Genomic DNA, 27900 nt, shown 5'->3' on the forward strand with positions numbered 1-27900 from the left:
GAAAACTATCCGTTGCAGTAAGATTCAAAGCTGTTTTTTTTTTGGCATTATATTTTGATCTGTAATTAAATAAATAAATGTATTGCGACATATATATTTACAAAAATGAAAATAAAATCAAGAAAACAACGCGAATTATTTTTGTATTTTATTTTTGAATAAGTTATTATAAATCTTATGATTTGTGCGTTATTTTGCAGAATATGAATAACATTTATTTCAAATTTAAAAATTATTTTTAAAATATTACAAGTATTTTGTATTATTTCAAAGAATATTTTTAAAATGTTATTCTTTAAATAAAGAATGAAAATAGAGGGTTTTGCTTGTGTCATAAAATTTAAGTAGATTATGAAAATTAAGATCAAATTCTGAAATTCCAAAATTTTAGATGGTGAATCAAAATAAACCCTTACGAACAAGGAAGAGATCTTTTTGTGATTTTCTGTTGAAACGTAAATGAGTTTATTGAATCAAATATATTCTCTTGAATGAATTAAACATCTGGAATTCCTACAGCTAATTTATACTTTGTTGAATTAAACTATATATAACTGTATTTTGCAATATTTTAAAATATTGTGTCCGATAGACTGTTCGGCTGAGACATGTTCAACTTATTCTCTTATTTGGCAAATGAAAGTAGGAAAATTAATGTAAATTCCAAAAGCAATGTGAAATAACTAGTAAGCTGCTTTAAACGAAATTTTGATAAAGCTTGGAAATTTCCTTGTCTAACTTTGCTTTATAGTGGTAACCCTTTTATATAAATCGCCCTGTTCTTTAGCAAAATGTGATATTCAATTTTAACTACAATTGATTGTCATACGTTATGCAATACAGGTGATTCGTGTGTTTATTTTTTCGTTATTGAGGGAATAAAATTTTGGAAAACTATTTTAAAATTATAAAACTTTTTGGTGCAAAAAATATTGCAATCAAAGAGGATATAAAAATATGTTTAGAAAGCTTGAATTTTGGACCATAAAGGGTTTGCTAGCTGCAGTGGCTGTACAAAGAGTCGAGGGCAAGAAAACACCGCCAGAACCTAGCAGTACTGATTTAAGTCATTATCAATGCAGGCCTAGCGATTTGCCTTTATACGCTCCCTTGCACTCATACAACAAGTGAATTATTGTTTTTTTGAAGAAAGCATAAATTTAGAACATTTAAGATATGTTATTTGCAGAGCCGAGCGTTTGCCGCATCCAGAAAAACCATCGGCTGCTCGTGAAACTTTGGAAAAAGGTATACAAGCAATACGTTCCGAAATTCAAGCCGGTGTACACATGGCAACTCAACAAAAAGCCAATATAGATGAATATCTCCACATTGCTAAGCAGCATACATTATCTACGGTTGACTATCTAAATGAACCCCAAAACATACTGCCACGAACGGGCGCCATAGCTATCGGTGGACTGGCTGGTTTTATATTTGGGGCTCGTGGTGGATTTATTAAAAAATTCCTATACACAACTGTTGGTGCTGGGGCAGTGGCCTCATTATGTTATCCACGACAGGCCGAACAATTTGCCCAAGATGCTTTGTATCAGGCACGAAAAGGTTATGCCATCGCTTATAATTTTGTAAAAGGTGTTAAACCCGGGGAAGAAGTGCCTATAGAGCCAATTAATAAGTTCCCTACGTCTTTGGAAGATATAAAGTATCTTTTTTACGATTTGTACGACGAGGCTAAAGAAGCTGTTTTCCCAAAGAAAAAGTAAAAGCAAATTTAAAAATTGAATGGGCAATTATTGTATGTAAGGACACGATTATTGAAACGAAATTGTAAAGTAAAGTGTTGTCATAACTGATGTTTAGTAGTATCTATATGTATAAGATAAAAACGAAGCGAAAAATAGAATAATTAGAAAATAATAGTCAACTGTTTAGGAAAGTTGTGCATTATTTTTTAATTATAATGTTTGAACAAAAAAGAAATAAAATTGTAAACGAACTCTTAATCAAATAAAAATTGATTTTTTCATTCATCGTTCTACTTCACCAAAAAAGTGTTATATGAATGAAGCAAAGTGATTTTATATAAAATTCTTTCCATCTTTGGGCAAGAATATTACGTTTTGTTACCATATATATTTCTAATTCTTTAATATTCGAGACTAATATGTAATTCGGTGAAATGAAAAAAATTTTTATTTTTCGAAATTTGTTGATTAGCGGCTAACACGGACAGACAAATTGAATTATGAGCTTCACCTAAAGCAGATGAAGTGCTAGCTTAAGCTGGCAGCGCTAGAGGAGGTTAAATTGCATCAATCGGAATAACAGTAAGTAAGTAATCTAGGAGCGATAACGAAAAAAAAGTGAATAAGCTGTTGTTACTTTTATTTGAAACTAAGATACATTTTTATTTTAGTAAAATGAGCCGATAGCCTGTGCTGCTAGTGTTCAATGTCTTTTTTTTAGTTTAAGAATTTATTTCATTAGTCTAAAATAATAATAATAATAATATTTTAGTAAAAGCATTCGTAAGAAAATTGACAATCTAAGGTATTCTAATAACACCTCAGAATCAGTTTCTATACTTTTTAGTAATTTGACAAAGCGAAAAGCAGCAATTGCAGATTTAAGAACAAAATTGAAATTTAGAATAGATCCTATCCGCCTGAGTAGCCGAAGGGAAGAAATCTCGACTAGCAAGTCAATGGTCGTGGGTTCGAATCTCAAGTGCGGTAGAGTTTTTAATAAAAGCCGATAGCCTTAGATGCTAGTGCTTTTAAGAGTTTAGTCTTAGAATTTATTTCTGTGGTGAAATTAATAATAATAATAATAATAGAATAGATCCTAAATTTAAAAAAAATCACAATACACCTAATGAATTACGTTTTTTTTCTTAAACATTTAATTTTTGGATTTTGCTGAATAAATAGACAAATTGGAAAAAGAGGAAAAAGGTTTATATAAGTGTATTCAGCTTCATTTGGAAATGCCGGGAAAGAATATTCCCAAGATGTACCGCAGATCAAGCCATATGAAAAGGTATCGGGACTACTGATATTACCGCCATATCCATTGCAAGTTATACTTATACGCCATTATTGGTGAGTAATGAGGCAGGATATGTAGGATATATAATATAAGAATATATTAAAAATGTTAGAAAAGGTGCATCATATATTTAACAGTCTCTGCCAAGCAGTTAAGAATAATATATATAATAATATGTGTGTATTTTTGCTTCGCTTTCGTTTGCATTTTTTTGAATTTGATTTTTCTTTCGAATAATATCTAAAGCACATACTGTTACCAGACTTCTATTGCATGTTTATTCGAATTATCTCATTTTTCCCTCCACCATATGTTGCTTGCAGAGTGGTTTTTAAAATGATGCTAATACTAGGATGGCAAAAAAATGACCTCATAGGTTTCTCAAAATTACCAAAAACCCATTTTAAAGGTCTCTCAAACTGAGCAAAATCAACCAGTATGTGGGTGAAAATGACCAAAATAAATGCACTCAAGTCTGAAAATGATCAAAATGCATATATTTTTTAATAAAAGTGAACAAAAACTCTAAAAAAAACTGATTTTTGTTATAGAAATATACTATACGAATAATATTTTGTTTGGAAAGCTTCATTAAGCTATTTAGTTAGGCTTATCTATAACTATCCTCATTTTAGACAAACATTTGTTCATTCGAACTATTCAAACAATCGATCATTGTGTTTGTTTTTAAATATTTTCTTTTATTTGCAAATTGTGTTATATTAAGAGATGATACCATTGTAACAGTCGTCGAAAGACGTATTTTTGCAATTGTTTCTGGATGGAAGGTACAACGATAAAATATCAATGATCGACGAAGAGTTATTAAGAATATATTGACATATTAAAATATATGCAATTTGGAGAATTGCGTAGGGGTCTTAAAAATATTAATTTTTCTACCACTGGAGGTATTTGAAGGCAGTAAGTCAATTTTTCGGCAAAGAAGGTAATCTGTCCCTTTAATCTGAGCACTGGACGCAGCTTCTTCTCTCTATTGTGAAAAATTAAAGTGAAAATTCTTGGAGTTATGCTATCGGCCGTTTTGAATAATCACGTTCCAAGAAGGATGCGTTCGCAATTCACGTGTTCATACAACATACAATCCTAATCGAAAAGTTTGTTTCGAAGGTAAACGCGTGCGGTGATATATTATAAAGCATACCTCGGATCACCCATGCTGGAAATGAGAATATCGTACGAAATAAGAATATTTCTTTCATTTTTATTGCCCCGTTTTGATTTTTTTTCATGACTACACGTTCTCTAAAGTGTGATATGTTGCCACAGATACAAGAATTATGCTTAATAGTTTTACCGACATGTTCCGATCTAATTGAGTTGAACTTGAATTTCAATTATAGTTGAAATGAATACCCAAAGGATTGCATTGATCATGTCTTAACCCAGCTGATACCAATATTCAAATTAAAAGAGCTTATAAAGACACTCTTAATACTAATGCAAAAAATGGACTTACTGTAAACCTTCCCCAAATAAACAAGCAACCAAATATGCTTAATTCGGCTCTACCTCTAGGTAGTTTTCGGTAAGTTCTCTTGGCTTAAACTTGTAACAAGTACCACTTTTCAAAGTGCACCATTAAGAAGTGAAATAGTACGCATTAAAATTATTTTTGTAAATTGTTCAAGTTTTTTTGCACGCCTTAGCATCAATATATATAGCTTCATAATAATAATATGTCGTGGTAACACTTAGCTCAAATATTATCTTACAAATTTGTTGCCAAGACTGTCCATCTTGTTTCTTTTTTTTTTTTGATTAGAGAATGTTAGAAGTGAAACAAAATTATTTTTTGATTAAAAAAAAAAAAATAGACAAAATGAAAAAACTCAGTCACATATTATGTAAAGAGCTCGTTTTTCACGAGAATTTACAAAAATATAAATAATATTGAAAATAATTGAAAATCAACAGCAAGCGGAAATTTGATGAATCGATTTTTAAATCTGAAATAAAAAAAAAAAAGATTATTTTGTAATGAATAAAGAATTAAATAAAGCAAAAATTTATCCGATTCACATTTGGAACAAAATATTTTGTGAGAAAATAGTGAAAGCGATCCAACTTTTTCTAATCAAGAGAAAGTTTACTTCACAAGCAGAGAAACCGTCAGCACCAAACGATTGAATTGTGGTAGTCGACAACATAATATATATAAAAACTTAAAAACGGAAACGAACTAAACAAAGGGACTAGAATTACTCTATTATCTATTGGAAATATTAATTAGTATTATTAATTGTTTTGTATTTAGTTGCTTAAAATATTTTTATAATGTTGCAGTATTTTTAAAATCCTTCCGCCAACGAAAGCATTCGATGACAGATGAGTCATTAATTTTATCTTTTTTTATCTTAGCAATTAAAACCCAGAATAATTAATAAATTATTTATTTGTTTATTTATTTTTATTTACTTACACATGAAACTCAACTAAAATAAGTCAACAGTCGAATTCAATTGACTTTTAGTCTTATACTAATTATTATTAAAAACTAGTAAAACGTATGTGAGGAGAAGTAAAGAAAAAAATAATTTAATAATAATTCATGTATAAATAAATGAGAAAGCAAAAAAAGAAGAAAAAGGGAAAAGCATGCACACAACCAGCATAAAGGCACACCCACAACCAGTACAGAACAAAGTTGCAAGTGAACTTCTAAGCCATTCAAACATGCAAAAGCACGGCAACTGATGTCAGTAAATAACAATTAATTTTCGAATCATTATGAGGTATGAAGGTTAAGAGTTACTTTAAAAACGATATTGAGATTAAGTGATAGACATCGTTCAGGTTCGTACAAACAACTCTGAACGGATTAAATAACTTATAATTATATTTACATTGACAAAGCTTAATGAAAATAAAGTGCCTAGACAAGCGACTAAGGGCATTAAAGCTTATCTCACCAAGTAATGTGGACGAATCGATAATAGTATTAATTAATTTAATTAAGAAGGGAACACCGAGAATAAATCTACGCATTTCAAGTGATAGAGGACAACAGAAGCAACCTATTTTCATAAGGAGGCGAACGGACAAGCAGGTCCCATCCCAATTTCCTAATGGTGAAGAGCAAGTTTTGCTTTTCAACAGATTCAATTGTATCCACATCACATTTATAGGAAGGAGACCACACTGCAGAGGCGCATACTCAAGTGTGGGTCCAACGAAACACATGTAAAGCCTTATTGTAATATAAGGATCCTTGCAACGTTTTTCAACGTTGATAATTATCTTGTAATTTTAAAAATTACATAAAATAGTACAGTCATCTACTTATGCAGTTAGTAATAAACCATGACAACTTAGTCCTTTGCATGTTATAAAAAATGCGGTGAGTTATTTTGTAATGAGAGAAAAGTAGGTTTAGGGACCACAGATTTGTTGTACAAAAAGTGAAACCTTCCCGTGATTGCCGAACTGGCCAGCTTTACATTGACACGTGTGTTACAACCGTTACAACCTCTGACGCTCTGACCCTTCGACTATATTTATATAATATATCATTCCGTTGCACAAACGTGTCTGACTTTGATTAGATTGATTCGAAATATTACTTGGTACTAAGCAAAAGTGGCGCTTAACGTGGGCCCCATTTCACACGGATTCGATGTTTTTCCACTCAAAGTGGGGCTATTTCATTGAAATTGCATACATTTATTTCTTTGCTTTATCTTTCATCGTTTCTTTGCTTGTGGGGATATATGATGCTCTTCGTACGAATAATGTTTGAATTCGTTTGTACACAAATGTGTTGTTTTTTAATTTTTTGGTTACGGGTTTGAGCACTCAGTAAGCACGGCTTGGAATTGCTGATTTTTAACAAATTGTCATTGTCAAGTCAATGATTTTCTCAACTAATTCGCCACTTTTTGTCCAGAGCATTGGTGAATTGAAATTTATTTTATAATGGGTGACATGGTGTAATGCTTGCAATCTAAGCTTTTTCTTCCGCATATGCGTCTTGTCTTTGAGATATTTTGATGAAATTTGTTACATTGACATGTCTTGGCTCAAGAGCTGACGTTATTGAAAATGGTTCGGATCGGACCACTTTTTCGATCATTTTTCATATAACATTTTGTTTTAAAAAATCGGTATACTGTCGTCAACTGTATTAAGCGAAATGGTGTTGGGAATATGGAATATGTTCCACAGTAGTGTTTTTTCTTTGGTTGTTTTAACTACACTTTAGGGATTAAGTTCATTTAAATTTGTAAACACTTTGTCCAATTTTCTAACTTCATGTATTTCCTATTACGACTTATTAATCTAATAACACGACTCACAAACTGTGTGTATTCATTGCGGCCGTAAAAGAGACGTAAATGAATACGAAACAAGGAGTAATGAATTCAACAGTTCGGTTGTAATAATCGATTGCAATGAGAAGGATTAGAAACGATTAGCAAGAACACATTAAAAATATTAAATAGAGGTAACTAATAAAAAAAAAAAGAACGATTTGGCTTGAAAAATTAAAAAACTTCATAGCTCTAAGCATGTGGAAGTTAATTTTTGATTTTGGTTCCAATTTTCATTAAATTGCAGAATTTCAACATGGTCTTATCAGGCGAATACATTTTAGAAGTGTTCTAATAAGAGATGTTTCAATAAACTCTCCGTAAATTTTGATATAATTTAAATTTATTTAAACATTCTTAATACAAAATAATCGAAGTGTAATGTTTATCATCACGATCTATGTTCATTTAGATCATATCAGACGGGCAGGTTTGTTAGTCATGCTTAAATCAATTCAGAATATGATATATATGCTTTATGGGGTGTCTGAAGCTTCATTTCGGATGTTGCAAACGTTTTCACAAAATGAAAAATCTCACCTCTCGGTAAAGGATATAAAAATGCACTAAGTTTGTGAAAATATTCAAATTGACAGAAACAAAGGAAAAACATTTGTTCTATGATAAAAATTCAAATAGAAACAAAAATTCTTTTATTAGAAAACTCAAACAAAATCTAGGGAAACCAAGGGATAATTTTAGGTTTTGAATTTTAAAAAATCTGCACCATTTGCAATACATAACTATGTACTTCGATCGATGTGGTACTCAGAAAGAGTCAAATCTGGAGAATAATCTTTATTCGGGAGCATATCTAAGTAAATGTTGAAGATCACTAGCTTGGCTGATTTTGGTACAGATTGACGGACATTATGGTGAAGTAAACCTTCTTTTCGAGTTTCTTTCCTCGTAAATGGTCTTCTTCCTACAAGCACCAAAGGTAAAATTATCTGTACATTGAACGCGTCAGATTTGTTCTCTAAAGAAACCAATTTTTACAAAGAGAACTTATTGACTGACATAAATTATGTTTGTATAACCTATTGGGTTCAAAATTATTTCAAGTCAAATCAAAATTTCTTGTTGCATATACACAAGATATATTTTGATCAATTTGAGGCACTTATGTTTTGACTTGGAGGTAATTTCAACTTAAAGGCAGTTTTGTTTTGACTGGAGAGAATCTTGTCAACTTAGAAGCAATTATGTTTCAGGTTAGTGTGAAAACATGAAAAAAGGAAACAAAAAAAAAAAAAAAATAGGAAGGAACATACATTAATACGATACTTACCTTATTTTTGACTATTTTTCGAAGGCACTATTCGGATGATATTTAATGAGCTTAGGGTGCTTGTATATATCAGAAAATGTGGTGAAGAACTGGACAAAACTCTCAGAGCAGAGAATAATAAATTTAACCAAAAAGCTTTTTTTTTAAATACTTTTATATTTTTTATACATAATAGTATTTTTTATATATTTATTGAATTTATAATTCACATTAACTATTGGAAGTTTATTATTTAAAATTCACAGAAATAGAAGCAGGACACTTTATGGTTTCGTTGCAATTTGAAATAGTTTTCATAGCTTTGTTTTTCTTTTTCTTTAACAAAAGTGCAAAAGTGTATTACGCTATTGAGGTTACATTTCTTAGGTTCACAATATCGAAATGTAAAAAAAAAAGTTAAAACATATCCCTCATAAAGGGAACTTTCCTGATTTTTTAGCAAAACAAACAAAAGGAATTTCGTGATTGAGAAAAGAAGAAAAATAATCTGGAGTAATATGGAGGTATCTCGAAAAAATTAAAGTGCGCCTTTTTTTTTTTGCTTAAAATTCCCGTAAGACCACCCAGCAATGAAATATTTTTAGGCAGATTTTAGAGTCTGAAAAACCGTCTTAAAAAGCAAGAATAGTCATGTTATCCTAATGGCAGCAATTTGTTACCTTCTTACTTTGATTCGTAAAATACAAGCAATAACTTAAAATTCGGTAAAATAACATGAAGCATGTAAGGGAGGGCCAATTTTGAATATTAATAGCAGTTCAAAGTGTTTTTTTTGCTCTTTTGCTCTGACTTGTGGAATCAGAAACTAGACTATTCGTATCGTTTAGGAATCGATGGAATCGACAGATTTATCTTGATACGCTATACCACTTGTAGTACAAGCGTGTATTAAATGTCTGCAAAAGTGTGCAATAAACAGAAGCACTTGAAATGGACGCACGTTGTATTATATAGATCGATTTAGAATCATTTTCTACGTCGATTTGATATTGCCTGTCCGTCCGTCCAGCCTTCTGCCCATCTAGTTTTTTTGTGTTCAAGCTATCGGCCCCAATTATTGAATTATTGTCATGAAATTTGAGAAACGTTTTGGCCGAAGGACGAATGCTATTGATAATGTTTCGAATCGAATCACTTTTTCAACTACTTCCCATATAGCTTCTCATTTTAAAAAGTTGCTATGTAAACAACTGTATTAAGCGAAACGGAGTAGAGTATTTAATAGCAGGTCACGTGTTTTTATTTGTTCTTCTTCAATATTATCCATTCTGTTTTTGCGTCTTTCTCATTGTTTCTGTTTTGAAAATCTTTACTTTGCAACTTGCCGCAAAGTAGACACTTTATTTAGTTTTCCACATTGCTTGCAATGCAGTAAAACTCAACACATTTAAAGAAGTTTTTGCAATGATTTTTTAATTTTTACAGGAATAATAAGCATACGAAATTGGACTTATGTCTGCCAAGGTCATTTGGCAGATGAGTTATCTCTGCATTACATTTGACGAATATAAAAAAAAAAAAAAAAATTCTCTTTAAATTCATTTAACGGTAAGAAGTAAGATAAGTAATCGAAGAAATTTTATAGTTTCTATAATAATTCTTTCTAACTATAAATAAAATAAATATAAATCACATATAATTTAAATTTAACAAACGTTTGAAATAGTTTAAAAAAAAAAATATTAGAGATAAAAAATAAGAATTTAATAAATAAAACAAATATTCAACAATTTAATTAATTTTCATACACAAAGTAAACTATATACAGTTACATCGTTTATAGACGACCAAGCAGCTAATCACGTAACATTTTCCATAATCCAAGGCACAAATTTTGAGATACGTGTACATACTCCGGGCAAATTAGCTTCGGCACAACCAATGCCCCAAGAAATTATGCCTGCCAAAAAATAATGGCCATTTTGCGACTTGACCTTAACGATTTGTAGAAAAGGAATTATCAATAACGCATCACTGCTTGTAAGAAAATTAAAAAATTTAAAAAGTTGCACCTGTAATGGTCCACCAGAGTCACCTTGACAGGAGTCTTGACCTCCTGTTTCGTAACCAGCGCATAGAAATATTTCTGGTATAAATTCTTGTCGTCCCGCTCTTAAGAACATTGATTTGCAATTATCGTTACTAACTATGGGGACTGAGACCTAGAAATAAAAATAATAATAATAAAGAACAAGGATAATAATTTATGACAAACAATTTCTCTTAAAGATTTACCTCTTGCAACACAGACGGCAAAGTACCGCCTTCACTTAATCTACCCCAACCAGTTACAGTGGCGTTCATACCTATTAGCAGACTATCAGTTTGCGGCAAACATATTGGACTAACATGAGGAGCAAACTCTAATGATTGTTCTAATTTTACCAATGCCAAATCATATTCGTACGTAAAGAAATTATATTGCGGATGTACCACTTTCTTGGCCACGCTGCGCTCTATATAGGGCAATTGTTCCTGGACGTGTGAAAAATCGTATTCACCTACACGTATACGGATCTGAGAGATCAACAAACTAAATGACAATGAAAAAATTAATCAGTTTCATTACTATGCAGAAGAAATAAAGCTTACTCATCCACGCAATGACCCGCAGTAGCTATCCAGTTTTCATTGATCAATGCACCGCCGCAACGATGAGTACTCGAAAAGCCGAAGAATGACGTTCGACGCACTGAAACTTGCCAGGGCCAACGACCGAAAGCCGCACTTTTACCACCGACTATACGTGTTTCAGGCCGAGCCAATACCGGTATACCACATTCTAGGAAAGATAAAAAAAGAAAAAATCGAAAAATCGCGAGATAACTTATATTATATGTAAAATAATATATGTATAAAAGTGAAACAAAAAACTCTAATCTAGTCTTGGTTCTCCGGTACTGCATTTTTATGGGAAATATCTAGAAATTCTATTAATTATTTCAGCAAACTTCTTAGTAATAGATCGTATTTAGACAAAACCTTACTTTTTTTTGGCTGTGGTCTTTAACTGGCAATATTCTTGCAATATTTGGGAAGCTGAGTGTTCCAACAATCAATGTTAAAAAGTCGAACGACTAGACGAACACGGCTACCAAATATATTTTAATTTCCCTCTTCTAGAATTTGACAAATCAACAAGATATGATTTACAATGCAAATATAATTGCAATCAGGAGAGCGCGATTTTCGTGCGAGATGTTCCAGTTTGCAACGGACTACAGAACGCGTAAATAATGCGCTTACTAAAAAATTAAAGTCAAAATTTCAAAAAACAAAGTCAATTTTCAATTCTTCCTACTTTGTTTCGGAAGGTTAGATTCAAAAACCATTTGTATAAATGGATTATTATTGTTGTCGTAACTAGAAAGACTTAGGCAATGAACATAACACTAAAAAATATAGAGAATTATCATGTAGAAGAGGGATTATAATACAAATAGATATATAGAGCGGCTGAACCGCTACTGATGTAATCACCTTGCACCACTATATCTTGTAACATGCGGTTATATTTTACAATATTAATTATAAATACAACCCTGCAGAAAGTCGGGTTGTTAATCTCTCTCGTTCATAAATGAATGATGTTGAAGGTAAACTTTCGTCAACTTGTGAGGAAAAAGAATGGTTGAATGTTGTGGTCGGTAAACGAAGAGAAAACGAAAATTTCACACTGAGACAAAATGTAATTAACATTTAAAAAGATTTGACTTGAAATTATAGATTATTGCTGAAAACGTTGAATACGTATCAATTAAAATGTTTGTATTGATTGTTTTCATAAAGTTTACTACGATCAGCGGTTAAAATGGTTTTAAACATAAAAGGGAATCGAACTGAAGATCATGTGAAAAATTTTACATTTGGGTTGACGTCATGTTTAATTTTGTTCGTGATAACTTAAGCTATTGACAGTGAAGACGTGAACGAAAAGAAAAAAAGGAAATTTTACCAAAGTAAGTCAGGCAGAAAAGATAGAGATTACGATTGAAACAGTGACGAAGATTTGATATCGTAGAAATTGTATAAATCATAACATATTTCAAACATAAAAATGTTCTGCTGTAAAAATATTTTATATGCAATAGTGATCGCAAAGAATAAAATCTGATATCCATATTTAAATTGGAAAGTAATCACATATGTATACAAACAAAATTACATGTTAATAAAATAAGAATTCCATTATGTCTAAAAATTATTTGCATACATGTTATATGCAGAAATGAATGCACAATAAGTTGTAAGTTATTGTTTTATTGTTTGAACATAAAAACTATTCAGTGACATGTTATGCGTAGTGCATAAAATGCGTTATTCGTGTCGTTTGTAGAAAAATAAAAAAATTTTCAAAAAGTAAGAAAACAGTTTATATAATTACTTGGGTTAGAAAATGATAAACTAAAAAGTGACTTTATCTGACAAGAATAGTAATCTTTCCCTGTTTGATGGACGGTGAACGAGATTAAATAACAATACATTTTTTTTAAACTCAAGAACATCAACTAAAACAAGTCTCAATATACACTGCCGTGGAAGTGTGATGGACGAACTCTAAGTAAAGCAAAGAGTACGTCGAACGTATAAATGCGATAAGTTTTTTATTTCAACTTTACGTAGCTAAGAATGCAGCGAACACAGCGAACGTGTCACTTTGCGAGGTCATTCAAAAACCAAATTAAATGTATTTGCTTTATCAGAATAAATTTAGCATCATATCTTAAGGATTTACTAATATTAGTTTAAGAACATTTAAGGAGCGTACGATAAATTTTATGTAATAAAACAAAGAGATTATAAAAATAAAAACGTTAACATGATATAGATAATGTTTTTTTGGTTTTTTGAAAGGAAGTCAGCTTAGGGGTCGTCGGCCCCACCTTCGATTTTTGCAATTAGAGACCAGAGGAGACCGTAAATAGGGTAGCGTACAGAGTGGCCCAGGGCTTACGATATGCTGCTTCATTAAGTAGATTTCGTCTGTTGGTTTGTTCTCTCAGTTGTAACCATCTGTGAAGTGACCGTGGAACAAAAATTTGAAACTCCCTCATATCTCCCAAGCTAGCTAGCCCAGCATGACAGGTGCAGCCCTCTCTACTGTCTCCAGTCTTCTCATAGCGTCCCTAAAAACAATAAACTCCGTCGTTCGATATTCAGACAGGCAGTAAGGATTTACAAACATTTCGTTACAATTCTTAATACTTGTCTTATGTCAGCAACACGAGAAGGACGTGATCAATTTCCTTTTATTTACGAAACCATCAAAGGATTTCAAAGCCAGCGGTAAATTATTCCAATGCCAAGCTACACGGACAATAAAAGATCGGGTAAGAACAATTGAATATCTAAATAGTTTGATATTCAAGTAAAAAGTTCCAGCTCGGGGCGATTTGAAAAGTAAGGTCTTAGTCTTGCGCCCATGCCACCTACATTACCACTGGTAAACCTGGAAAATATCATTCGCATAGACAAGAAAACTGCAGTGAGTACCAAGCGAGCCACGAAAATCATGTATTTAAAAAAAAAAACTCCTAATTTTCCTTTTCGTTTTAATCCTTTTGTACTGTTATTTAGCATAACATAATGAACCAGTAGCAATCAAATTTGAAATAGAAAATGTACAGGGAATTGAGAAGATAATATAAAACTTATATAATATGGTGTATTATAGGTTGGCAACACATAGTTGACATGTCAAGCCCTGTTCTTTTCTTTATTTCTTTGTTATTCACTTTTTTCGTTTGTTTTTTCAGGCACTTACGATTGTAAAAGCGATATCTTGTACATAGACGAGCACGGGAGACGTTTATAAATAATAATCCTTCGTCTTTCGCAGCAAAGAAAACAATAAAAAAACAAACTTGTTAGCAATTAACTAATAAGATTTACTGTTATTAACGGAGGGGACGATCAAGATTCTTTTGGGGGTGATGACGACTCATACTTTTTATTTTGTTTTTAGAAAATTCATTTTATTTTTATGTTTTTAAAAACATTTTCATAAATATGTTTTTCTATTTCTATGCAAATTTTTGCAAAAATCTACTAACCTGCACGTGCCGCTGAAATTGTTTTTATTATATGTTCCTTATTGTCAATGTTATCCGTTATCTCGTTAGTTTCTATAGTACTGGGGCTATACGATGGTAATGTATGTGATGTGGAGCTGGAGTTTTGCGCTTCAGTCGTAGGTGCTGAGAAGGTTGAGGTGGTTCCAGTAACAGAAGATGAGCTTTGCAATGTTATTGGCCTTTGGGTATTTTTTGTGGGTTTTATATTAGGGGCTGCTGTTATCATTGTTGTTATTGTTGTGGAAGTAACAGTACTTGTCATAGCGTCTGTGGAAGGCACAGTAAAAAAACTTGTACTGCTATTATTTTTGTCACCACTATTACTGGTGATGCTGACGCTAATGCTGCTGCTGCTACTGCTGCTACTGCTACTGCTACTTGCGCTTGAGGTAGGTTTGCTGTAGGGCCGTGTAGTACTATAAGGTGATGGTAACTTTGATGGTTTTACATTTTGCGCCATTACCTGTAATGGTTCAACACATCTGATAATGAAAACTATAATGAAGTTTTTAATGTCATCTAGACCGCCTTAAATTGCTTATAAATGTGTACGTTATTATTAATCGAAATTGTACAAGATCTATTACATGCGTGCTTCTTTCCCTGTCTTCCCTTTTTCCTATGTAGTCAGTCATACATACATTGTGTAATGTACGTTTACAATATGTACATATGCATATATAGGTACATACACTTATATATGGTCAGTCAACCTTTTGCTTAGTAAATGGTAGAAGAGGATGGAAAAAAAGAATTTCAGACCACACCCAGAGAGTAAGCCATAGACAATCTTTCATCAGCAATTTTCAAACAATAAAATGTCGCCTAAAGCTTTAAAATCATTATCCCTAACGCGCGTGCAAAGTACACAAAAAAAATTTCTCAGAAAAAAAAGAGAGTAAATGACCATCACATCATAAGCTTAAGAGCATTTAGGTTTTACTTATTTTATTTTTTTTACATACCGTAGGTTTAGGTTTCAGAGTCGTTGCCTTAGTTGGCATTGTAAGAGTTGACGTCGAAAAGGAGGTGGCAGACGTAGATGTCTTCATTGTTGTTGTTGTCGTTGTTGTTGCTGATGTTGACGACGTCGGTTTTGGTAACTTAATAGGTTTTCGTGTTGAATAGTTGCTAAATATTAGTGGTGGCTGTGGTGAAGTTACATGCTGCTGCTGCTGTTGCATGGTTAACCATATTAATGTAGTATTGAGTGGCTTCTTGCTGGGTTTGGAAGGTTTAGGTCTAAGAGTAATTGGCTTCTCCCAATTTGGCGGCCGTGGTTTGGTTATGAAATTCGGTTCTGTGGATAAATGCCAGTGCTGTTGATGAACTAAATTGTAGAAAACCAAATTATTCGCTTTTTGTTATGTGACAATTGCTTTAATTCCGCGAAAGCAATACCCACCTGCTGATACCGAAGGTATACTGGCCCATGATTCCATATCTTCATGTAAACCATTTAAACTCCATAGGGAAGCAGGACTGCCTGTCGTAGTACTAGTTGCCAAGGTAGTTGTACTGCCATAAGAAGGTTTTAAATGTTGAGGCTTCATTAACGAACTCTGATGGTGTGGTCCTGAAGGCCTTATGACTAAAGTACCCGCGCCATGAGGCCTTTCAATGGTGGTCATGCCACTATAAAATTATAAAACACGTTAATGACCTTAATTACAAACGAGATTTTATTGCTTTAAATTATTTGCAATTGTTACCTAATGCTTGGTCGGTGTGGATGTTGTGGTGGTCGATGATTCACACTAGCCATACCAACCGGTTTAGTGGGTCGCGTATATGAAAATGTATTATGCAGTACTATGTTGTCGGTATAATTATGAGCACAACAGCTGCCAAACATAAATGAATCGACGCACATGCCCACATGACGGCCCTCTGACTTTATGCATTCCCACACAAACATGCAAGTGCCCTCAATGCGGCCAACTGTACAGGGTTTGGGGCTAATTTTAAAGTTTTGACTCCGTAACAAACTGTTAGGTGACCCAAATTCCTCCAAATTCTGTTGCACCTGTAAACCGTTATAGCCGAAAGCTGAACCGCTAATGCTGTGAGGTTGCCGACTATCGAAGACCGGCGATTGATTGTCGATGCCTATAAATTCTTCGCTATTCGAATGCCGCGTTGCACTAACCACTTCTTGAAAATAACTACTAAATATTCGTTTATTGAGCAAATCGACTAAACTATCTCGCCGTAGTTGCTGAAATTGGTCTGATTGATGTGAGGCAGCAGCAGTGGCAGCGGCAGCCTTTAATGGCAGGTGCGTTAGGCTGTTTATTAGACAATTTACTAAAAGTAACACTAATAATACTTCTATTATTTGGTTGTAGGAGGATTTGACTATTGATAGGATTTTATAGGCTAAAGCGTTAATTGGCTCTGCTTTTGGAGATTTACTTTTGTAAGGTTTGCAACAAGAATGATGACGTATGCTAAGAAAGCCCAGAATTTCATGTAGCCTTTGTTGCTGTTGCTCTTGTTGTGGCTGTTGCTGTTCTCTTTGTTGTCGTCGTCGAGTTCTTTTACAATTGCTATTAATATTACGACTGCTACTTTTAATGTTATTGTTCTTGTTGTTGCTGTTATTACTGTTGTTGTTGTTGTCGGTAATGCGGTGGTGCTCATGCTGATTGACTAGCCAACAATGACTAATGCGATTCCTCATTTTGAGCGATTTATTGTGGTTGTTTGTTTCTGATCGTCTTTGCTGCAATCTAAAAAATGAAAAGCAAAAATTGAAAAAAAATCTTTAGATTTCATCCTGTTAGCTAAAGCACTTGCAATTTTTGAAAGTTATTTACACTAAAATTCCTGAGATGTTTATCTATAATTTTTGTACATATTATATGTGTAAGGTTGTATACACTATTACAATAAATACGTAAAAACATTTATAATTTCATATGAGATTTGATTGCACATCCATATGAATTCACAAGCGAGCATAACATAACTCACCGTCAATGGCAATGTGCTCGCCATTATCATCATCAGTCGCAACAACCTACTAAAACGGCAATTTTAAGAGATTGCGTGCCATTTTATATGTATACATATATACATTTTAGTTTTAACGAAAAAAAAAAGTATTTTTAATATTTCTAATTTTCAACGTCAGCACCAGCTATAATCACAATTATCACTACAAGCAATAGCAACAACAACAACAGCAACAACAAAATTGAATACACATGTATATAATTCATGACAATGTGGTAAAGAGAAAAACACTATATAAGAGCAAAGATGGCGGTGGTGGCACTACATCTCATAATAACACACACACAAGCCTAAATATAAGATTCCTTTGATTTCTTTCAGTGAACAAGTTGCTTACTACATGCCGCTATTATGTATGTTTTTTTTGTGTATTTATTGTGCTTGTGTCACTGAAAATATCTTCGAGCATATACACTCACACACGCACGATCGCCATGCAATACTGCTGCTTAGTATATATTTTTTAATATTGTGTGCCTAACTGTTACTATATGCCTAGCTACAAACATGCCTAAATTTGTGTTTGCTTATGCGAATGCCAGCGTGTATGTACATGTGTAGATGTGCGCTTTTTTAAACTGTATAACTCTCTTGCACACACTCAACTATCGAGCCAGTGACTGGTTTAATTGCTACTTTTCACTTTTGCTTCATAATCAGTAACTAACAATTTTTTGTTTCTTTTTTTTTTTTTTGGTTTTTTACTGGGTTGCAATCATAACCGCTGCAACAACAGTAGTAACAGTAACAATGACCGCAAAACAAAAAAAGCATATTTCTGACCGTCTTTCTTCTTATCACATCTTGTCGTCCTTTCTTCTCTTATAAAACAAAAACAAAAATAAAACTATAATGCAATTAAAATCTTACGTTAGTAATGCACCAGAGGCTAGCAACTGTCTGTCTATCTTTTTCAAATACTCTTCTTGTTGAAGTCTTGGTCTGTCATTTGGATCATTTGTTGACAAACAATGTCTATAGGGATTAAGGATTCACTTACAGCAGAATTTCTTAAACTTTTCTTTACGAAAGACATGTAAATAAATCATAAACGTTCGAAGAAAAAAACCTCTTCGAATATGTTATAAAACTGAAAAGATTCCCCGCTTTTGGGACTTGACTTTGCTAACAGAATAAATAAATTTTTTATTCGTAGACTATTAAAATCATTCTAGCGCCTAATTTTCGTAATTCTATTATGCTACATAACCAGTAACCTCTTCGCATTATATCTGTACTACACACTTTCAATAAAACATTATTATTATAAGCAGAAATTCATCAACCCAAGAAAAGCCATAATTATGTTGTGCGTAGACCAGAAACGCTAGCACGCTGAGATGAAAACACATATAGTGTTTGCCGTTTAAAAGTCCACCCCGTATGTCGTTGGGTGTCAATAGGGTGCATAACCCAAAAAAGCATAGGTTTTAGATATGCGTGGTCGCTTTGACTGTAGACCGCGTCCTCTTAGACTATGTTACAAGCCAGGAACGCCAAGCCCTAATGTTCCATTGCCCCAAGGCAAATGACACTTATAGGGTTTAGCTTAATACAATATTTAGTTGACGCTCGTTGGGTGCCGTATAGTTAAACTCTTTTTCACTCATGTATTCGCCGTAAGCCACGGCATTGACGTTTTATGATATTTACAGCATATGTAGATGACACGGGCGGGACTATTAGAATATCTTGCGTATACCACGTGTGGTAAAGGGCATATTAAGTTTATGCGGACGTATATAACGGAAGCGCTTAATGCAGACCCATCTTTTCTTATACCGATCGACTCAAAAAGTGATTCCAAGCCTGTCTGTCCATGTAAATTTGTGTTCAAAGTACAGGTCGTAGTTTTTGAGATATTATGTAAAAATTTGGTACACTGACCTATTTTAATCCAATGACGAATGGTATCGAAAATAGTTTGGATTGCACCATGTGTGTGACCACTTTCCATTGGAAAAGCACAATTTTTAAAATTTCACGGCAAAACTCGATCGGTAATCATATTTCAATATTCTAAGTTGGTATGAAAAATTTGTTTCGACAGGGGCAATTTTCGAACTCTCTCTCATATAATCGTTCCTATGAAACCTGAATCTTTATCTAGTAAAAAGATATAATTTATTATATATCATGATGTAAATTAGGTCATAACGGTAATTTGACAAAGAAATCAACCTTACCGAATTTGGACCAGTATGCTATTGCATGAAAATAACGTGTAACTTTTGGTGTATTATTATCAAGAAGAGTGAATAATTGGGGCGAAGTGGTGTAGGATATCTAATAGTCGGCCTTTCCCGCTTAGAATATCTTGGTCATGTGAAAATGGCTACGCCCTTTAGCTAACGGCAAATGCAAATAATACTTTAGAATGCTGTATGAAATTATGTTTTCAAGCATTTGAATGCAATCGTATAAGTTGTCGTACTCAAGCGTGCACGATACAGTGTCTTGGGAAACGTGCGAATGCATTTCAAAAACTTTTCTAGCGGGAAACTTTACTTTTCTTCCTTAATTCTCGGACTAGCCTTACGAGTGGTGGACAGTAAATGCATTACGATACCCAATTCCAACTAACAAATGATGCAGAGCAGGTAAACTATTAGTATCGACGACGAAAGCTGATTATCCACAGCGGTCTTATTCGCGGGAGTCAACTGGTGATGGAAAGTCATGGTTTGTTCCGAACAAATAAAAACACCCCCACGAAATTCTACCAAGAACAACTGATGCCAATGGGACAATAAACGACAGTAATGTGCCAAAAGTCATGATATCGCGAGTTTTCAATACGAAAAACTTCTGCCCCATTGAAGAAAAGTAGCAGAAGAAATGCTTGCAATTGAATGTCATACTTTCCCATCCCTTATCAGCAGGTATAACTTTTTTCGATTCATAGAGATTTTAATAGACGTTAATGTTCGTTTGAACGGTGTCCTCAAATATTAATCCTTTACGCATAGCATCAAAATGTCAGTTGCTAGTTTCGCACCAAATTTCTATTCTGTACAAGAGATGGCAGCATTCGCTCAAACATCATCGATATAATTTGTGACATTTTCATAAAATGCGAATGTTTCGAATCATCCAAATAGCTTTTGCGTAAACAAACAATGCTTAACGTTCAACGGAAATTTCTACTTAGGATTAAATATTTTTGATTAAGGATCACATATGGGCAATGGTTTATTTAATTGTTTAACAGTAGAAAGCAATGGCTGAAAAGTTTGAAGAGGAAGAATATCGACAAAAACTCAAAACTTAAATAATAACCGCAACCTTAACTGTGACGGATAAAGACTTTTTTAACTAATAAAAGAAAGTTCCGCAAATATGGAAGAAATGAAAGCGGAAAACTTAAATATTTACGACTAATGCTTGAAACGTTTATGGCGAGTCGTATTCATAGTTGAAGAAGGCGATATTTATATAATGAAATTATCCTAAGCCATGGCCACAACTCAATTTATAATCTGTTGACTTCAAATTTCAACTACGACTTCATGCAAATATTTTCGTAATGACACCTGTAGGACCTTATTTTTTGAGAAAGTAAAAAATGTGTAACTTTTTTTACACAAGTATTTTTATTCAAATCCGGCACAATTTACTACATTTTTAATAATATTTCAAGATTTTTTTGATGTTTTCTTGTTCCTTACGCAAAAGTGCATTATGTAGAAAAACGGCCAAGGAGGCTATTAAAATTTTTTTTTTTCACCTATCACCGAAAGGTGAGAGATATAATCATTTTGTCAAAACATTTGCAACGTCCAGAAGGCACTTTTAGAGACGCCGTAAATTATATATACTCTTAATCATCCCCAAATTCGAAATCGAATTAAGTCTGCCCGCAAATCCGTCTGTGTAATGTCTACCTGGCCTCAAAAATGAAGCTATTGACTTCAAGTTTGGCAGAAACATTGGAAATTGTTGCACGCAGGCTGGTATTGAAAATGGGGAAAAACAGACCATGCCTATTCAATAGTATATAGGATATCAGAATGTGATTTTTTTATCAATACGCTTATAACGCGCAGAGTCAAGCTTCAACAAACCCATAAAGTAAATAAATTCTTAGCCGGTTTCAAAAAAAGAAGGTATCGTCTACAAATTTCCAAAAGACTTCGAAATTACAGGTCGCACTTACAATGCCCACACGTCTCATACAATCGAAACTGAGAACACCTTTGCTTTCCGTGACTTTTGCTCATTCCCTGTAAACTACAACAGATAGGCGACATAAATTTCCACAAAATTATTCTACAAGAATATCAAAAATTATTGAAGAGATGCGGAATATTTTTCCAATACATTGACTGGTCCTCGTAAATAGATTCGAAAAATTGATTCATGATCCTTCGCAACTCATTCAAATTGGTACCAGCGGTAAAAATTTGTGTCTTTTCACCTGACATTGTGCTGCATGCGATGGAATCAGCTGAGTCTCGTGTATTTTGCGGTCGCTGAAATATAACAAAACTATGATTGCATATAAAAAAGAAAATGTTTTACGTACGTACGTGAAGAGAAGAAAAAGTCTTTAAGGTACAAAAAATATGTAAAAAGTCAATTTTTGTGAATTGAATGTCCTACTCTACTTCAAAGACTCTTCACTCATTGTGTGACTTTCTTCTATCGAGAAGAGTTTCTAATATCGATTTTAGGTGTCTGGCACCCAAGTCCTTTTAAGGCGAACTTCTAACTTTTCTGATTGTCTAAATTTATTCTTAAAGACAGCAAAAAGACATCAACTTTCAGTAAATGATTTTCTTTTCACATATAGAGTAAGACGTTGCACAGTTATGTACTGAAGTTCGTGACCATCCAATGCATTCATTCATTAGGAAACGTAAAATGATGGTCTTTTGTTTTTGTTGCTTTTTTTTTTTGACAGCAAGCTTGCGGCTCATTTTAATTAAATATAATTTATATACCAAGCTGAAGGCGTTGATCGAACCCTAAAACGCTTCCTTGTAAAACCTGTATTTAAAATTCATTTGTGCTCAACTTTCTCATACATATTGCTCTTGCACTAGAATATATAAAAATTGATCTTTACCGCTGGCAGGTATGTCATAAAGTTTTAACGCACATACCAGTGCTTTTCTTCGTGCTTCTTTTTTCTCTTTGTTTTTTTTTTATTCTTATACTATTTTTATGTTTTCCTCGCACAAATGAATTCCACCTCAAAAAAAAGAAAAAATAAAAAAAAAAGAAAAAGAAAAGGAAAAAAGAACGAATACAGTTTTGTTTTTAGGTTAATGTGAATATATGGGCAATTTATGTGTGCATGAAGGTGTGCGTGTGTTTATATGTATGTATGTGTCTGTTTATTTGTTGTCTGTCTTTCTGAGTAGCTATAAACAGTTTTCCAAAGGTTCCAATTAACCTGACCACATGGATACTTGCAACAACTAATAACAGTAGTCGCTTATTTTACACCCAACGTTGTCTATTGGTGCTTGTGTGCGTGTGCGCGTATGCACTTGTATCTGTGCTTGCAATGCCTGCCATCTACCTTAACTCATGTATATATACATATGCAATATAGACGAGCGCTTAGACTTATCGTCATACCATAGGCATGGCATGCCATGAGCCAGATGCTTTTCAGAAATCAAACATAAAAAAAAAAAAAATTAAATAACAGAACTGGGCGTTAAACATACAAACGATCGCGCACTATACAGCAACATTGTTGTTGTTATTGTTGTTGTCGTTATTATTATTATTATTATTATTGTTGTTGTTGTTGCTTTTGTTATACTGCGCTTTTTATACCACATATATGAGTATTAACGCTTAAATCACTTTTAGCCAGACATTGACCCAAATTAAAAAACGGAGAATCAAAACTATAAACTCAAGATAGAAATAAACAAATAATAGACTGAACAGCAAGAAATATAACAACAGCAATAAAGCAAATTATGTACATACATACATATATACGTTGCTGTCAGAAGGGAGCTTAATAATGCCATAGAGATAAGGCCAGACCACTAACATCGTAGGCATCGTGGGTAATAATGAGCTCTGTTTAAGTGCATACAGCAACTGACTAAATAGCATTTAACACTCACAGGCGGCAGCAGGAGACAATGATGCATTACATACACTCTTACAGGGAAAAACACGTAAGAAAAATTAATATGTGTGCGTATGTGTGTGTATATGTATATGTAAGGAATTTTTCTATTCGTAAACTGGCTTTTGCATCGATGTCTTACATACATTTTAGTGAAAATCTCGATATTACTACTGCTGTTGCTGGTATTATTGTTGTTATTGTTTTATTGCTGCAATGCTTAGGACAAGCAACTGTTTGACTAAAGTGGTAAACGTACAGAATTTGACCACAAAAGTAAATACATGGCGATACGATCAAAGTAAAGTCAATAGAGTCACGTTTCTAATGTGCGCCGACATCAAATTAAAAAACTGACCGACAAACTAAATACAAAAACAAATACCAAAATAGAAAAAAGAAAAACAAATCACTTAAATATTTCGTAAATAAATGAGTGAATGAATGAATGAACAAATGAATGAATGAACGATCGAACGAATGAACGAATGAATGAGCTAACAAGTCGGTAATGGCTGATTAAATGACTAAATAAATATTAACAGAGCAGGTTAAACATCCTCTAACAGGTACGAGCCATCAATGCAAACACGTCCATAGCAAATAAATTCCAAAAATATAATCACTCGCTATAAAGTGAAAAACTAAGCCAAACAAATAACGAGCGAGAGCAAGTGTAAACTTGAACTTAAGAGCTATTGCTTATGTATCTCAACGTTAGTGTTATCGTTCATAAGATATTTATTATTTTATTTATATTTAGATGGATCCGCGCTGGAGAATATGGGGATTTTAAGTTAAAAACGGAACAAACTACTAGTAAGTAAACCGTCGATTGGAACTCAAAGAATTAATTTTCACATTTCAAATCTTTCCAACGATAAGATCGATGAAATCTATATCTGCGATATAATTGCTACGGTGATCATAGCACAACTATGACATTCGCAGATCTTAGCTCGACATTCAGAGAACTCAAATATGACATTGGCTCGATGAGCATGCCTTATATAGTAGAAATATTTTAACAATTTCTTCGCGGAATACCATGCGTGTGCAAACAGTTTGGACAAACTCGACTGGAAACAATAGAATTTATACAATGATACTCAAAAATAACGGAAGGATTAGTTTCGAAAATTGCTGCGGATAGGTTTCTATCGCAACTAACATATGCCACGCTATTAGCTGATAAGTAAGACGAAATCAAAACTTCGTGGCGCTTTTGTTAAATAATAAAAGGATTTAAGGCCACGTTAATTTTATACCATTAACCACTGCCTCGCCACATACCTCACTGTAGTCCATTTGAGACGTGACTGTGTCTATAATTGAAATTTTTGACTCCGGCAATTACAGTTTAGGTGCTTTTTTGAAATCGGCAGCACTCAAATAGTTTGATGTTAAAAGGATACAGCGATCTAATCGACAAATTCCTAACAACGTCCATGAAACCTGGCAAAAAATTAAGAAAATCCGACTCATTTTAACAAGAATAACAAAAAGGAGTACGAATTAATTTTTTTTTTTTTAACCGAATTTCCATTTTCGCTTTACTGTTAAAACGAAGCCACATCGCGCTTTGTTCGTTACTTCGAATCGTTAATGAACGATATTAAGCCCATAACGAAAAATATCGTTAATCAAGCTGGGAAAGAGGCTGATTGACGTTACCGACTACCAAGTCAGTATTTACAGATGAAGATCCTAGTGTGGTAGAGCACACTTAGTCGTAGCTACAGAGAGTGGCCGTGCGTATACTCAGTCGGTATAACATACTTTCATTCCTTTTCTCCAATCCTTTTTCACCGTCACCGTGCTACAGGTTTACGTGACAAAAAAGATGTATTAGTTTTTTCATTACCTAACACTTTTAAAAAAGGAAAGATATTGCGAATGGGAATGAACATTAGAATACAAGACATTTAGATTCCATATGTACGTTTTCATAAATGATAGAAAATTCTCGCTTTGCTAAAATATTAAAAAACATGCAACATTTGCTTTAATTCACTTTTCATATTGCTCTCCTGATACTTAAACATTTGAACAACTATTCATTAACATAAGAGGCGCTATTTTAACCTACAAACCTTCATATGAAGACGATGAAAATTCTTTCTCGCAAACACCTTCAACAAAAAAAAAAAAAAAAAAAAAAACTGTCTTCACTTAGGCGAACCGCAATTAGGTATTAATGCCCTCGGTATACCATGCGTCCGTTTTGCGAAAGCAACAGCACATGTAATTATACAATTTTACTGGCAGCATAATTATTTTGTGTGGCCACATTTCTAACATTTCATAATATCCCGTACGTATGAGTTTGTACGACTGTGTGGTTAAGTGTGAGTATAGGAAATGCTTAATGCCTTGCTAATGACTATCATTATATGAATTCTAAATGTTTAGGACACCAAACGAGCAAGTGTCTGCCATACCGTAAACTTGACTTTAAAAAAGCCAACATAGCGAAAATATTATATATATAAATATATATATATATATATATATATAAAAACTAAAAAAGAAGAACCGAATTCCAACCAATACGTTCATCCTTCCATAGTAGTTAAGGTAGTTTTTGTCTATATTTCTATTTTTTCGTCTGTAACTGCCTCAACAAGCATAAATATTTTTGCCATTCGTGATGGTCAGAAACATTTATTAGTAACAGAAAAGCAAAAAACAAAAAAGAAAAAAAAAAAGCAAAAACCAAAGTCAAAGTTCTTTGCAAAATTCTCAAAGTCAATTAAATCTAACAGCTACTGTTAAGAACTCACAAACGCTTACTACAAGTCAATAATCTTATATACATGCCCATTTACCACACACACACACTGGCACGCACACATGTAAAAAGACACATAGTCCCATAAAAATGATACCTGTTTTAAAAGTTGGGACGATGCCAGAGAGTAATTACAAAAGATTTTCTTTGCTTTTCATTTTTTCTGTTTTCCTTTTTTTACTTTTTCTTTGTTTATACAATGTTGCATTGATTAAATGCTTATATACAAAATATTTGTTGCTAATCCTTCAACAGATGATCATATAAATCCTGAGATGTGATTAATCTTACTTTTGTAAAAACATGGGCATTTTTTTTTTTTTCAAAAGTATTACTTTACATATGTGCAATGCTTTAGCCAGAAAACTTTTATGAGCATATGGAAATAATGAAAACTCGTTTTGCGATGAATCTTGATACTCTTATTTAATAATAATTAGTTATTTAAGTTAATTCCTCAGTGGGCCTTGGCTACGTTGTCTTCAGTTGGGCAATAAAATTTTAAAACGATTGAATTTTGCTTCTCCAATTCCTACTAATTGTGCAAAGATTTTGGGGAATAGTCTTTTCATGGTTTTTAATCGAACTTAACGTTGCTTACCGTTGCGTTTAATATCCCACCTTACGCCAATTCCATTGTTTCCTACCGAAACCATAATATTCGTAATCATAATAATATTTTCTAATCAATTCAAGCGGTTGTCGAACGGTTTCGCTTTAAAAGGACCCGTGCAGTTCGTGAGCAATAAATGCGAGCATCAAGCGTATTTTTCATCCCTTGTGTATTCCAGTACTGCTTTTACACGTTACATAGGTTTAAGAAATATCAGTACCCGGAACTTTAGACTCTACGAAATCAAAAGTGCTTGATAGTACCATTTGATGCCTGTGGTGTACATACATATACGTACTATGTATATAAATACATTTTACATTTAAATATATTTATTTTTATAGCCATCAGTGTAAGATGGGTGTATACTGCTGTTTTTTGCCATAATGTATGTAACACTCAATAGGAAGCTTCAGAGATTCTTGATTTAGCCATGCGTGTCCGTGCGTGTATGTGTGTGTGTGTGATGTTGGCAACTCTCCTGGTCGAAAAATAAAGATATCGACTTGAAACTTGGATAGAAAAATTTGAAGTTTTCGGACGCAGGTTGATATTGAAAGTGTGCCAAATTGGTCACAGCAACAGCCCGCAGTGGAACATAAACTGTACGCAACTCAGTTTTTTTGATTTTTGCGCGTCACTCAATTATAAAAGTTAGAAAGATGAAATTTTC

At 33.2% G+C, this 27900-nt stretch overlaps 2 protein-coding genes across 4 annotated transcripts in view; one reads left to right on the forward strand and one right to left on the reverse strand.

Annotated features, from left to right (window-relative positions):
• Positions 1 to 794: 794 nt before the first annotated feature.
• Positions 795 to 1962, forward strand: LOC119641491 (MICOS complex subunit MIC27). The gene is made up of 2 exons (XM_038040205.1): positions 795 to 1127; positions 1190 to 1962. Exons 1-2 carry the CDS (start codon positions 958 to 960, stop codon positions 1725 to 1727), a joined length of 708 nt encoding a protein of 235 aa, XP_037896133.1. The 5' UTR covers positions 795 to 957; the 3' UTR covers positions 1728 to 1962.
• An 8359-nt stretch (positions 1963 to 10321) lies between these two features.
• The window catches only part of LOC119641503 (serine proteinase stubble), a 42246-nt gene continuing 24667 nt past the window's right edge, over positions 10322 to 27900 (reverse strand). For all 3 annotated transcript variants that reach the window (XM_038040224.1, XM_038040223.1, XM_038040222.1), the window contains exons 2-9: positions 16421 to 17440; positions 16114 to 16343; positions 15674 to 16038; positions 14688 to 15171; positions 11227 to 11416; positions 10870 to 11167; positions 10647 to 10796; positions 10322 to 10568 (exon numbers count right to left, since the gene is read on the reverse strand). In XM_038040224.1, the coding sequence (XP_037896152.1) occupies positions 10434 to 10568; positions 10647 to 10796; positions 10870 to 11167; positions 11227 to 11416; positions 14688 to 15171; positions 15674 to 16038; positions 16114 to 16343; positions 16421 to 17391 (2823 nt within the window). In that variant the 5' untranslated portion in view covers positions 17392 to 17440 and the 3' untranslated portion in view covers positions 10322 to 10433. The remainder of the gene's footprint in view (positions 10569 to 10646; positions 10797 to 10869; positions 11168 to 11226; positions 11417 to 14687; positions 15172 to 15673; positions 16039 to 16113; positions 16344 to 16420; positions 17441 to 27900) is intronic.

This window comes from Glossina fuscipes, unplaced genomic scaffold, assembly GCF_014805625.2.
Source record: "Glossina fuscipes isolate IAEA_lab_2018 unplaced genomic scaffold, Yale_Gfus_2 150, whole genome shotgun sequence".
Taxonomy (NCBI): Eukaryota; Metazoa; Arthropoda; class Insecta; order Diptera; family Glossinidae; genus Glossina; species Glossina fuscipes.

Bases quoted from the DNA above. Each gene is read 5' to 3' on its own strand.
- LOC119641491 (XM_038040205.1), top strand. From the start codon at position 958: ATGTTTAGAAAGCTTGAATTTTGGACCATAAAGGGTTTGCTAGCTGCA. The intron at 1,128-1,189 runs GTGAATTATTGT...TGTTATTTGCAG, and splicing joins CCCTTGCACTCATACAACAA to AGCCGAGCGTTTGCCGCATC.